The 15,197-nt window shown below is 38.9% G+C and overlaps 1 protein-coding gene across 1 annotated transcript in view; it reads left to right on the forward strand.

Moving 5' to 3' along the window:
- Nucleotides 1-832: 832 nt before the first annotated feature.
- Nucleotides 833-15,197, forward strand: part of aqp4 (aquaporin 4) — a 31,753-nt gene continuing 17,388 nt past the window's right edge. Inside the window, exons 1-4 of the mRNA XM_039754680.1 lie at nt 833-935; nt 8,034-8,448; nt 11,323-11,487; nt 13,404-13,484. Of these exons, the coding sequence (XP_039610614.1) occupies nt 835-935; nt 8,034-8,448; nt 11,323-11,487; nt 13,404-13,484 (762 nt within the window). The 5' untranslated portion in view covers nt 833-834. The remainder of the gene's footprint in view (nt 936-8,033; nt 8,449-11,322; nt 11,488-13,403; nt 13,485-15,197) is intronic.

Raw genomic sequence — 15,197 nt, forward strand, 5'->3', positions numbered from 1 at the left:
ACCAAACTAGGTCTTGAAGCACCAGCAGTGTCCTACACAGTTTTAATGTTGAACAGCATTCTGGCTCCATGCAAAGAAACACATATAGCTAGGTGCTTTTGGTTTCACAACATGCATGTTTCTAGTTGTACCCGAGGTGAGTAGTGGAGTTGGAATCATTCGCTCCATAATGTCCCCTGACCTTTCAATAGAAAGTTCTGGGTCCTGCCAGAGTATTTTCTAGGATGCCACTTACATAGGTACCCTGTTGTAGCGATATATGAGGATGGGTTAAGTTCTCAAGTTCTCAAAACAGCTTTGAGGATTCTACTTAGCATGCCTTGGCTGCCAGTCATGTTCCAGTATTTAAATAGCTGAGAGCATAACTGGTAACAGGCATGCCATTCCTGTCCAACTGTCTTCATTAACACCACATGCTGCATTATGTAGACAGGGGTTGACCTGTAGAACAGAAGTGCTACCAGCCTCCTTAAAAATAAATAAATAAATAAAAATTCCATGTTTGTCTTCTTTGAATGGAATATAATATGATTTACAGAAAATAACTATTAAGGAAGCAGACAATATGATGTGGATAAGATTTTGTATTAGTGGATTAGTTCAGGCACTTTCACATCTTATGCACACAATTTATATCTTTGTGACTTTAAAACAAAGTATTTACTCATTAGATAATATTAAATATTTTGTCTTGCATACACTGTTGAGAAACATTCAAATTCCTGCCTTTGTTAATTTTTCTCAATTAGGAGTTGGGCTTGTACATAACTGTCTTTCTTCATCAGTAGCCACATATTGCAACGCCGGTCGGGCACGTTTGCTCATTTGCGCACCATGACAAGCAGGCGGGAGGATAGCGCCTTGTATAAAATCCCCGGAGAGGACGGCGATCCCCGGAGAGGCATGAACGGGCGAGCGGCCACGAGCTTCTTAAGGTGAGGCCGACTTTATACAGGGCAACTTTGTGTCATAGTGCGATTTTGTATTCATTTTATGGTAAAGGTATCTTCACATCTTATTGCAATCCTTAAGATTGAGGTAAACTGACGATTTGGAGCCGTCTTAATTAATTTACACAGTAACGGCCAACGATGGCAAAAGAGAAAAAAAAAAAACACGTCGGGTGCAGCATATTACTTCCCTTAAATTAGGATGCGAGTTTTGTATTTTTTTAAAAAGTTGAGGTTAATAAGCACAAAAGCACAAAATCTTTATCTTTGGATACCAAAATCTACTACAGCGACTTTCCTAATATCAATTGACTTTTACCACACTAATAACAATTACATCGATACTGGCTTTTAAATGTCCTTGTCTGCAAGCGCACATCTTAAAACACAGATCGATGTCAGTGAAAATACAGAGTTCCATGAATATGTAAAAGGTATATTCCTTAATAATAAAGTCATAGCTGCATTAGTGCACAATTCTTTATTTTTCAATTGTGCAGCCTTTAATAAAATACTGCTGCTTTCCTGGTCTCCCTGATTCAAATTAAAGGCACGGAGAAATGTAATACTGTATAATATCATTATGATGCCCCCAAGCTCTGATCCAAGACGCTGAGGCCACAACGGCATCTACAAAGTTTCTTTGCTTTTTAAAGCGCGAGGTGCTTCGCAGGTAGTAATGCGACCTACAACAGGTTGCAAGGATAAGACAAGATTTCCAGAATCTCTTGCGTAATCGTTTTGTAATGTGTTCATTTTTTTACCGTCTAAAATTTGATTTTAGCTATTTTAAATAAAGCTTGATACGCTTACAGTAAACGGTCTTGCTAAGCGAAATTCAGTAAGAGAATTAAATCATCCAATTCCTGCTCTAGCACACTAAAAGCAGGCTGACGGGCACCACATTCCGAAATGGTCGGGCGCAAGATAGAATTCTGAGATCAGGTAAGACATCTGTCCATCACCGTATACCCTCGTTCATTTATAAATGTCACTATATTTATCAATCATCCTAACCGCCTTGAGCATGAGGAGGGCGCTATATAAATTACATTATTATTATTACCTGCATACCACTGGACAAGAAAACCGGACTTGCATACCACTGGACAAGAAAACCGGACTTGTTGAACAGCGCTAACTATAACAAAAGACGCAGCGTGAGAAAGAACGAGTGCACCCCAAAAGGGGATTAAACATGAAATTGTGAGGCCACGAGGCTCCACTGTTTTATGGGGGAAAAAAAACTAGACACGTGCTAAGACGTCAGACAGCAGTGTTTAAATATGTGACCAGTATTTCAGGAAGCTCGTCTGCTGTCCTCTTAAAAGCTACGCTGAAGCAAAGTGACAAATCCAGTTAGAAAACGTCACATTACCCTTGCTGCATAGTGCATTTTAACATCCAGTTACATGTATTCTTTATAAAGTCAAGCGCGGCTGATGTGAGAACACAGCGCTCTACCATACATTTACTTCGTTATTGTACAGAATAGGAGTGTAACTAGCAAGATCTGCACTGTGGTGAACAGTGATAAAGCCCACACCTCTGCATCCCGTTGCGAAGTGGTTGCCACCTGCGTGTTCCTGAGGCTCCATTGCCTGACGCTTCCCTCGGCACCCCTTGTATGACAGACCGCAAACAGACTGTGGTGCCTAAATAATCCATTTATTTGTATAAGGTAACAGCAGCCCTGTACGCCTCAGAACATGACTGTATCTACCTGCGATCTCAACAATTTAATACATTTAGTAAATGTGTAGCACGTATAATCAAGCCCTGACAGACATAGAAGCCGTTTTTTCCGCGCGTTAGCAACAACACTGACGCCTCGCTCTCTCTCTCTCTCTCTCTCACGCACAAGAAGAGAGGAATTCCCTGGCCGCTTGCCTATTTAGCCTCACTCTTCTCACTCAGCTCGTTCAATGTGCAACAGGCGTTCCGCATTCAAAGCCCCGTCTCGTCCTCCTGCACTCACAGCTCTGTTTGTGTAAGTACTGCGCTGAACCGCTGGCATCGTGCGACTTCCACGCCGGCCTCCCACTCACCCACTTCATCAGCAGCGCTTGCTTTGTGTATTCTACACTCTCGCCACTCTTTAAGGCAGTGACTCTGATATCTACACGTACATTTTTAAATAACAATCTTATTACGGGTTCTGCATTCTAAAGGTCTCCTTTTATTATCTTCAACATTTGCTGTTGAACTTATTACTTTACTGCGCAGCCTTTTCCCCATACATGCTATTTTGTAATCGAACTCTCGGCGGAAAGGCACTATAATAAGGTTTGAATGGCGATGCTTAACATATATTCGTAATCCTCCCGGTATACAGCGCTGCTGGCTTTTAAAACATTCACAGTGTAATTTTCTAACCTATTTAACCAGTTTAGCGTCGCGGAATTTCACTTAAGAGAGGGGCAAACGGGATGCCAGTTCATCGCTGGGTACTCAAAACACTCGGCCAATTTGCAGCCGTCCGCGAATACCATTCACTTATTTTTAAGTACAGTACAGTACACACGAGGAGAATGTGTAAAGTATGAGCATGCATTGCCAGGGCCGAAATTCTAACCCATCACTCAGTAAAACATGGCCAGTTATCAACAGGTTTGTTTTGCAGGTAATGTCAAATAGTGCACCTTTAACCTTCCGTTTTTTTACACAAGTTTGAAACATCACTTTAAAACCTAGCATGCCATTTAATTAATGTAATTTAGGTTTGTGAGACAGTAGACCACTCCAGACTTAATAACTAAGGTTGTGGGCTGTAGATGTGACTGCTAACATTTTCGGGGTGGCGCGATCTGAAGGCTTCAACTGTATCTGTTCTAAAAAGATTACCAAAAAATGAACTGAACACACTCAGGCAAACCTGTCACGGACTGCATGCTCTTACAGACAAACATGTATAACATTCAAGCCCTTGCTTAACATTTTTATTTCACTTGTTCTTGTATACTTACCAAAGGCCCATTTTAGATGGGTCCTCAAGTTTTATTTTGGTGCGAGTTGAGTGCCGAGTTCAATGGATTGTTTTTGGATCGTACTTTTGTACTTGCTAAGTTATTTTTAGTTGTTTCACTGGGATGTGTTCTATTATTATGTTTTATTTTCTAAATAAAAGAGTTCAAAGCAAAAAATATACATTTTTTTAAAAATGTTTTTTATAATTGTATTTGTGGTGCATGAAGGGCAAATGGTGAATCTTTTATGGCTTTTCAGTTTATTTCTGCATTCTGAAGTTTGCAATATGGAGACTGTAAATACAGTATGCATGTTTTTTTTTGTCTGCCTCCCTAACTAACCACTTACATTCTGTCATTTTAAGTGTCCACATACATAAATGGATATACCAGCATAGAGATTTAAAAACCAAAGGCCCACCCTAGTCTGATATTTTATGTTGATTAGCATATGCAAGTAAGAATTTCACTGTACTCTGTACATCTAACAAGCAACAGGACACAACTATACCAAACCAGGCTACTATAAAAAATGGGGTTTACTGAAGGGTCCATCGCAAAAAGGTTTCTCTGTTACATTCACCCCTGCAAATACTCTTACTCTGTTTGTTCTTCTACCTCTGGCCGCCTTTCGTTGTTCCTGTGCTCGTCTTCTACTCCATCAGGTGACTCTTTTCCATTACTTCTCTCTTTACTCCAAAATCAACCAACTGAGTAGCAGAGGCAGGTGTAACAGAGATGTAACTCAGAAACACTTCCGGGTCAGTCCATGCTCGTAGGAATAATGGGTTTGCTTGCTGACATCTCACTCCATGGATCCCAGAATCCTCTGCCCACAGGGCTGTCTAACTATTTGGACTAAAACTCCCAGTCATCCGTTTGATGGTTCAGTCCGGGGCAGCCCTAGAGGCTTGCTGCTCTCTTGGGAGCCATGGGATAGATTACCCCGGATTGTAGCCTTCCAATTCCTTGGCCCCTCATTCAGGAAAGATACCTTCAACCATCCTGGATGGGTTACCAGACATAGCACGGCCTCTAATCCTACCTAACAGAGTATTGCTCTCCTATCTGCACTTGTCCCCTGCACAGCAGCTTAAATTAATTGAAGGATAGACTCAGAATTGGTCAAACATTCGGCACAAAGATGTTGACTCTTGTTCACTGCATTATGTTCCATAGGTTTTGTAAATTAGATGGTGACTGACCTCTACTCCAAACAGTACATTTATTGTTCTTCCACACAACTGGATAGATATTTGTTGACTGCTAAAGTTACTTCATTAAGGTGAATCTAAAGTAATGTTCTTTTAACCATCAAATGACATGCTGAGCCTTGAAGCAGGTAGCATTATCATGCCGAAAAATCCAACTAACAAAAGTATACATTGATACGATGATGAGAGATACCTGGCTCAAGGACAGATCCAGAATCCAAAGGCTCCTATGCCATCCCTCAGTCCCTGCCAACTGGAACCGGCTTGCAGGTACATTGGGTAAAAGGGAAGTATTTAACAAATACCTGTATTTACTTGTATTTATACAACACCAAACATAATATATGTGTAGACAGCACAAAGTTGTGTTGGGATTAGCATGGTTTATATGAAAGGCTGGCACGTGGACAAAACCCAGCAGCACATATACGTACACATTGCATGTAACAATAAAATACAGTAAAACCTCCGAATAACACACATTGGGAAATGAAGCAATCATCACTTGGTTGTCTTCCTCCCATACTATCACTGCTAATTGGTTTGTTCTGAACTGAGAATGTTCTTGATAAAGCCAAATGAACAGTGCGACACTGGAGTTTGTTGATAAGTAATGACTGAGAATGTTCTTGATAAAGCCAAATGAACAGTGCGACACTGGAGTTTGTTGATGAGTAATGTAGAGCTACATGGTGCAGTCTAAACATCCAGCACTGAGCTGCATGAGGTGTATCTGAGTGATTTTATAGAGCTATGAAAAATACTGTTATTGCTTCGACATTATACTTGTTTAATATCCCAACTAAAACAAACAATATCGGTCAGCACCTATCACCAGGTTTGAATCTAATGGAAAGGACAAGTAGAGAAAAAATATCAAGTAGTAATAAAAGATTAAGATACCCAAAATTTGACCTTCAGGGAGCCCAAAATCTTTACCACATAACCTGGGCTTAGCTTCCATAAAACAGTTGGATTCATTTTCATTGAGACCCCTCTGACATTTCAACCCCAGTTGACAATAATTTTAAATATTCAGTATGCTTCAAATGTTGTTCTCTTCTTCTTAAGGGGCTCCATACTGTACAGTATATGCTGTGAAAACACACCTCACATCATTATATCTGCAACTACCACTAAGTTACATTTTTGATAATGAACAATTGGGATCCTTAGATCCATCACATTTTCCCTGTGTCCTGATCTTTTATTCATCAGCATGTAATTTTGTGTGGTAGGTCCACACAAGGTTGTTTTTCTATTCTTCTAGTGTTTGTGTTCCCAGCCCACTGCAACCGTATATTCTTGTTGTTTTTTGTTGGCAGTCTCCTTTAAATTGTTAGCTGCTATACCCAATTTGGAGCATGGTAGGCTCAGTTTGGTGTTCTGTTATGTTTCATTCAGCACCAGTGTTTGTCTTTGGCTGTTATTTGACTAAAGTTATGTTGACTAATGTCTTTCTTCTGGAGGTCTTCTCCATTGTAACCTACTTAATAATATGTTTACCCCCATAAAAAACAAACTAAAAAGTTGAGTTTTTCTCAACAAGAAAAAGTGTTATTGTGTGTAACAGAAACATGTAAACACCAAAGTGTCAACATAAATACAATAGGAAAGGTATGGCTGGTGTCCACTGCTGTAATGCAGATTTAGTACATGACCTTCTTGTGATATGCTATGAAACCATTACTAGCATACAGCCTGTCGTTGCAATCAGGACAATAGAAGTGTGTTTCTTTGTGCACTTTTCTATATTTTCTTTTAATATTTTTTTCTATTGCTTGCACATGAGAGAGTAGAATGTCAGTGCCTGACCTGCAGGATCGATATTCTCCTTGTGTTATTGCAGGCTACCACAGTACCAGGCTTAGTAACTTTCACATTTCTTCTGACATAAACATTGACAATTGCTCCATTATGAACAGTACTTGGGAGGCTAACTTTTTTCTTGTCCTTGCCTTTTTGCCATGCAACTACCTTCATACCATGTAAAGCATCACACGACAAAAGACACCACACGTATTATGACGGTTTGGTTATACAATGTATCAGTTTCTCTGTCCATGTCAACATCTTATGATCGATTCACAATGTTATCACTACTGCTTGATTCGAGGAATGGTTCGGTTTCAGTTTGCTCTAAAACTGGCTTACTTGCTTTTTGTTTGTCAGTATGTTTTTAGTTGAAGGCTCCAACCCACTCGTGAGTTACCGTAAAACTTCTATGAAGTTCAGCATGCATAGAAATAGTCATAATGTTTTCAGACTGATGGTTTTTCATCCACTAGAAGGCAGCAGAATACTCTCCCGAGAGTTATTTGGTTTTAACACTGTAAGTCAGATAATTACACTCACCCCGAGTTTGACTCGGGCTTAACTGTAATAACAGAAAATTCCAACTTGGGATTAATGTCAAGGAAGTTAAAGGCTGCCACTGGCTGGAAGACTTTTTTGGGCTGTTGGAAACTTTGTCTGTTGTAAATGGAAACCCCAGCAGGATTGTCGTTTCTGAGAGGCTTAGGCTCACACATTTGGAAACTTAATTAAAAACCATTTTGGCTTTATTGTTACCTCTTTTGTGACTGATTTTTTTCATACATACACAATGTTTTGTTAACAAATTAATTTTTTTGAAACATGTCTGTCTTTATGTTCATCAGTGATTATGCATTAGGAAAAACAGAAAGAAATGAATATTTAATGATGATCATGTATCAGGTTGTGAAAAGAATTTTAATGCAAAATGCAAATGCCATTAAACAAGTCCCAAAGTATTAATTGTTTTTCTCTTCCAGGTTCCTTTTCACACAGTGCTTTTTTGTTACTTTCCTTACTTTATTGTTAGATATGGCATATTTTTTTATCAGCCTTGTACATCTATCTTTAATATATTTCTCTTGCAGGAATTGCCCCTCTCTGTGCAGCACTGAAAAGATCATGGTTGCATTCAAAGGCATCTGGACTCAGTCCTTTTGGAGATCCGTGTCAGGAGAATTCCTGGCCATGTTAATCTTTGTGCTCCTCAGTCTAGGCTCTACAATAAACTGGGGAGAAAAGAGCAATCCACCACCAGCAGACCTTGTTCTCATCTCTCTGTGTTTTGGGCTCAGCATTGCCACCCTGGTGCAGTGCTTTGGACACATCAGTGGAGCCCACATCAATCCAGCTGTGACCGCAGCGCTTGTGTGCACCAAGAAGCTGAGCCTCGCCAAAGCTGTTTTTTACATCATAGCTCAGTGTCTAGGAGCTATAGCTGGTGCTGGAATTCTGTACCTTGTGACTCCAGAAGGTGTGAGGGGAAATTTGGGTGTAACTACGGTAATGTATTTTAAATGAGGTATATCTGTAGCTAGTGATGATATGCTCCTTTGAACAACATTGGGATCTGAATTGAGCCTGAGCGGGCTCATTATGTTGGTGATAAGTGTTCAGCTTAAATTTTATTGGTAGACCTATGCATCTTTCAGTCTGTAGTTTTTTGTACTGGTAATACACCTTGCAGCTCAACTTGGTCACACCCTCGGTGATGAACCTGGGGTCTTCAGATCTTTGATCATCAGGCACCTTCACCTGGGCGAAACAGGAGGGGATAATCTAGCCACCTAGAAGCTTTTTCAACTGCTTCAAGAATGTTCTAGATGTCCTTTCTGTTGTGCAGTCCCAATATGCAAGGAGTTTCAGGATTCTATTAAGAGACTGGCCTGCAAAGCCTCACAGCCTACTTCTGTAGGCTGACACCTGACTTTGTATCCCTTGGTTCGACATTCTGTCACCAGCCCTGCTTTCTTTTATATGATTCTTCTATCCAATCTTCCCAGGGAAGTGCAAGCTCCATTAAAAACCACCTGCTTAGTTGACTGTGATGTAAAGACCAAATACGGCCTAAGTGTGGTTGGCAAGATCTTTTTCAGGGAGTTTTAGTTGTCTGCTTAGGTTGACCTGGGACTGCCAATCTTGTGCTGTTGTCAGGGGCGGGCATCTGACGTCCTGGGTTGGCATGGTGGCTTCTCCCCAGCTTTAACAAAAAACAATGGCCTGCTTAGCTGAATGTTGCTGCTTGCTTTAGTTGAATCCCATTGTAAATGGCATTTGCCACTGCCCTTAGTACTTGGTCTACAGCTTGAAGAATAATAGTAAATTGTATGCTAGCGTGTATTGAGAGTGTTGACATTTATTTTGCTGTATTTTCAAACACACTATATAAAGGTGTTCATCCATGCAATGATTAGAGTAGTTTCTGGATCCTGAGTTTGTTTCCAGGCCAACCCATTGGGCTTTCTATGGATATTTGAGACTCCTCCTAAATCCCAAAGATGATTTTGCTAACCCCATGTTGTTCCAATATGACTGAGTGTGGGAGCTCTGGGTTAACTGTGACCTATGATAGACTTATTTGCCATTTAAGGTAATTTCTTGCTTGGTACCTGATATTGTTAGGCTACTTACCAGGTCATTTGAACCTTGTAAAAGTAGATTCAGAAATTTCATAGGCTAAGAGGATGACTAAACTAGTATTCTTTGTTAACACATACAGTAATGTTATGTACTACATACTGTATAATACATCTATTAGTGACAGTACATATTATTGTAATTTGACCTTTACAAAGGCTTCTTTTAGCAACCATAAAGTTGTTATTCACCTCTGTGCAGTGTGGCATATTAGGGACTTAAGATATGCTTGTAAAACTACCTGTGGATATGAGAGGTCAATTTGGTGATATTACATTTTAAGGATTTATAAGTCTAACACTAAAGTATGCAGAATTGGGAGACATATTATGTCCGTCTTATGCCACCTCAGACCATTGCAAAGTGAAGTTATTTTAGTATGTCACATTACATGGAGATAAAAAAACACTTGCTTTCTAAATATTATTAATGCCAAATGAAGCCTTAGTTGACGTCTTGATACATAGCAGCATGTGATTAATACACTATATGGCCAAAAGTATGGTAATTCCCCTCCAAATTGTTGTGTTCAGGTGTTTTAACCACACTCATTGTTAACAGGTGCATTAAATCAAGTGCAAAGCATGTAATCACCATTGACAAACTGGCAGTAGAACAGATCATACTGAAGAGCTCAGTGATTTAAATGTGGCACTGTCACGGGATGACACCTTTGCCACAAGTTAGTATGTGAAATTTCTGCTCTGCTAGATCTGTCAACTGTAAGTGCTATTTTTGTGAAGTGGAAGCATCTAGGATCACCAGCAGGTCAGACATGAAATGGTACACCACGTAAATTGCCTCTCTTCTATTGCATCACTCACAACAGAGTTGCAAATTACCTTTGGAATCCATATTAGCACAAGAACTGTGTGTCAGGAGCTTCATGAAATGGGATTACATGGCTGAGCAGCTGCATACAAACTGAAGTTCACTAAATACAACGCCAAGCATCAGTTGGAGTGGTGTAAATTAAACTGCCATTGAACTCTGGAGCAGTTCAAATGTGTTCTCTGGAGTGATGAATGATGCTTTACTACCTGGAAGTCTGATAGGCGAATCTGAGTTTGTCAGATGACAGAGGAACACTACCTCCACACTATTGCACATTGTCTACTGTAACATCTGGTGGAGGAGTAGCTGGGGCTGTTTTTTCAGTGTTTACCCTAGGTCCATTAGTTCAAGTTAAGGGTATTGCTAAGACATCAGCATACAAGGACCTTTTAGATGATGGTGTGCTTCCAACTTTGTGGCAACAGTTTTGGGAAGGCCCATTTCTTTTCCAGCATGACTGTGCCACCGGCACAAAGCCAGGTCTGTAAAGACATTGTTTGACAAGTTTGGTGTAGAGGAACTTGAGTGACCTGCAGAGAATCCTAACACTGCACTGGAGTCTTTTGGGATGAATTAGAATGCCCTTTGTAATCTAGGTCTTTTTGTCTGACATTAGTACCTGACCTTACAAATGACCTTTTGGCTTAATAGGTGCAAATTCCCACAGGCATACATCATAAACTTGTGTAAAGCCTTCCCAGAAAGAGTCAAGGATGTTATACCCACCAAGAGGGGCCAACTCAATATTAATGTTCATGGATTTGCAAGAAGATGTCTGACAAGTTCACACAGATGTGATGATCAGTTGTCCTCAGAGTTTTGACCATATAAGGCAGATGCATTGTGGGTAGTACCTAAAATTAAGTGTTACCTATTCTCAATTAGCACATTCTGTATTTCTCACAGATTAACTCCAAACTGTCAATTGGTCATGGACTTGTGGTGGAAATGTTTATCACATTTGAGTTGGTCTTCACGGTCTTTGCAACATGTGATTCAAAAAGGCAGGACTTGAAAGGCTCTGCGGCTTTGGCAATTGGCTTTGCTGTCACTATTGGACACCTGTTTGCTGTAAGTTTGTTTTCATTCTCCTAAATATTTGACAGAATGAGCCGTCTTTAGGAATTCATTCTTTTTGCATTATGAAGCATGTGATTTAGATTTAAAGCTTTATTAAATTTATTAAATTTGAACTTTATTAAATTTGAAAATTAGTGATCTTTCATGAAAAAGATACGCAAATGCATTTTTTGATAGTTTGCTACTACGTACAAGGATGTTCAGAACAATTGTTATAGACTAGCATAGAAAACCTTTATGTGAGAAGTGGATTATTTCTGAAAGAGGAACAATGACAACTTACAGAGGAACAGTTGAAAAGGGGATAGAAAAAAGGGAATATCAAATAAACTGTAAGGCTTTTTAAAATAACATCTAAAAATACAGTAAATTAGAGAAAGGGAAATATGTGTTTAGATTGTGGAAAAGAACAGATTGGAACTAAAAAAACAAAAATGAAGAGTAATTTTTATTTAAGTCAGTGGCCCTGCTGCGATAAATGTACAGTAAACTTGGAAACGTGACAAGTTTTGTGGTGAACTTTACCCCCTTAGTGAGTGGTGCATTGGTTAGGATGCTGCCTCACTGCTCCAGGTTATTGGGCTTCAATGGTCAATCTCAGTGTGGGGTCCTCAACAACAACATTTATTTATATAGCACATTTTCATACAAAAAAAATGTAGCTCAAAGTGCTTTACAAAATGAAGAATAGAAAAATAGAAGACACAATAAAAAATAAAAATAAGTCAACATTAATTAACATAGAATAAGTAAGGTCCGATGGCCAGGGTGGACAGAAAAAACAAACAAAAAAAAACTCCAGAGGCTGGAGAAAAAAAATTAAATCTGTAGGGATTCCAGACCATGAGACCGCCCAGTCCACACTGGGCAATCTACCTAACATAAATGAAACAGTCCTCTTTGTATTTAGGGTTCTCATGGAAGGACTTGATGATGATGGTCACGTAGACTTCTGGCTTTCAGTCCATTATGATGCTTTGAGTAGGTGGTGGTGGCGCAGAAACCGGAAAAAGAAACAGAAGAGAGAGTAGGGGTCAGTACGGATTTTGGAGCCACTGTGAATAGTTATTATGAAGAATTGAACATACAGAGTATCAGTATTACGTTAAAGTGAAGTTAGGAGAAAGCCATGTTAAATTAATGTGTTTTCAGCAGTTTTTTAAAGTGCTCTACTGCATTAGCCTGGTGAATTCCTATTGGCAGGCTATTCCAGATTTTAGGTGCATAACAGCAGAAGGCCGCCTCACCACTTCTTTTAAGTTTAGCTTTTGGAATTCTAAGGAGACACTCATTTGAGGATCTAAGGTTACGATTTGGAATATAACGTGTCAGGCATTCCGATATATAAGATGGAGCGAGATTATTTAAGGCTTTATAAACCATAAGCAGAATTTTAAAGTCAATCCTGAATGACACAGGTAACCAGTGTAGTGACATCAAAACTGGAGAAATGTGTTTGGATTTTCTTTTCCTAGTTAGGATTCTAGCAGCTGCATTCTGCACTCGTTGCAAGTGATTTATTTCACACATCTGTGGGGGTTTTTTATGAAATTTTCCTCCCATATTTAGGTTACTTTTTCACCCTTTGTAAGGGAGTATTGGGTAAGCGCCGAGTTTGTGGTCAGTGCTCCAGGAAAGTCTTTGACTTTCATAATTCTTCACTTTATTAAGTTTGTCTGATAGTAAATAGACATATCTACCGTTTAATAATTTAAACAGTGTAATTGGGAACATTTACAGTCATTTATTAAAACACACATATCCCGTAATATTGCAATCAGTGATTCTAGAATAGTTGGAAAGAAATAAGAAGTATTATTCCTGTTTTTTAAAGAAATGTTTTTATAGCATGTGCTGAATTAACCATCGGTTTCAATGTTTTTAATTTAACATTTATTCTTTTGTAGATAAATTATACTGGAGCAAGTATGAATCCTGCCCGATCTTTTGGACCTGCTGTTATCACAGGAAAATGGGAAAACCACTGGGTGAGATTTAATTGACATCACCTTCCCTAGTAGACAGTGAGGTGAAATGAATAAGTCATTGGATATTAAACCTCAAGGTTCTGAGTTCAGTGTCTGACTTTGCGCATTGTGTGATGGGCAAGTCACCTAACACACCTATGGTCCAATTGTAATAATGTATGTGAACAATTGTACTATACTGTGAACTTGTAAATAATTACAGCAGATAAATACAGTATACAGGCCCTGTCATGGAGTGACATGACCGGAACATGGAATTGGAGGCTCACAAAAAAACTGCAAGTGTTAAATTAATACAGAAAGAGTATACAAACACTTTAAGGGCTTCTTTAACACAATTTAACACTTGCCATATTTCTGTGTATAGAGAGAAAGAAAGAGACTACATAGGCTCAACAAGGTCAAGAAGACTGCTAATAAAAAGAGGTAAAAGTGTGATGTGTAGATGGAGCCCGAGAGCCATAACTATGGGAGAGCACAGGATTATTGGGGTGATGGGCAGGACTGCCGTACTATTAATAATGTCAAAGACCGCAAGTCTCAAACTTGGCTTCTGGAAAGCCAAAGTGTCGACAAGATTTCACTCTGACCACCTTTCTTTTTTTTTTAAAAAAAAATACAGAATACTAACTTGCTGTTAACAATTTGTCATTTAAAATGGGTATTTTGTTTATTTCTGAGAATTTACAGCTTCATCACTTTCAATCTTTTTTCATTTCCTTCAAAGATGAGCCAGGGAAATCTTATGATTGTGCAGCCACCTTAGATTTTAATGGAAACTACCGTTAATAAATGTGTGCTTTGTCAGTTTTTAAAAGAAAAGTTAACACGTTAACATTGAGCAGGCAATTCAATTAGAGCTTTTTGGACCTAAAAAATAAAATGAATAACAAAAAGCAAGGCACAATTAAAAAGTAAACCAGGAGCACATTGTTAAAAGTCATTCATACATAATAACTATGGTTGCCTTCAAAATTCTTGTTAGAGTAAGAATATTTCTGTCAACTAACACAGATTGTTATAAATCTTGCATTAAAACCTCTTCATAGTTTCTTGTTTGTGGCCTGCATGAAACATCTGTAATGTCTGCTTCTCCCAATGTTCAAAACTCTTTGAAAGACTTAATAAGTGATACAAGTTGTACCTTTTGAGTGAAAGCTTTTGAGCGGCTTCAGAACTAGATCAGAAACTTGAGTATAAAGCCTGCACTGCATGTTCCCAAATAACAAAGGGCTCTGCTAATGAATCCCTGGGGACCTAATTTCATTGTGTTTATGCCCCAAGTTCAGAAAACGGCATTTCAGAACTGTTTCATATGGTTTCAGCTTGACAAGTTCAAATCTGGCTGTATGGTTTTGTATTTTGGTTTGAAAAAAATGGGTTAAAGTGCATCTTGCAAATATCAAGATACTCAGGCATTTAGACAAGACATCTAGTTTGATAAAAGGGTATATGAGCACTTAAGTTTACTACGTATTACTTTAAGTTAGCCAACAGAAAAGCAAAAGCAAAAATATATTTAAATCTATACTAATAAAAGGCAAAGCCCTCACTGACTGACTGACTCACTCACTCACTCATCACTAATTCTCCAACTTCCCGTGTAGGTAGAAGGCTGAAATTTGGCAGGCTCATTCCTTACAGCTTATTAACAAAAGTTAAGCAGGTTTCATTTCGAAATTGTACAAGTAATGGTCATAACGGTCGACAATG

The sequence above is a fragment of the Polypterus senegalus genome, chromosome 5 (assembly GCF_016835505.1).
Source record: "Polypterus senegalus isolate Bchr_013 chromosome 5, ASM1683550v1, whole genome shotgun sequence".
NCBI classification, from domain to species: Eukaryota; Metazoa; Chordata; class Cladistia; order Polypteriformes; family Polypteridae; genus Polypterus; species Polypterus senegalus.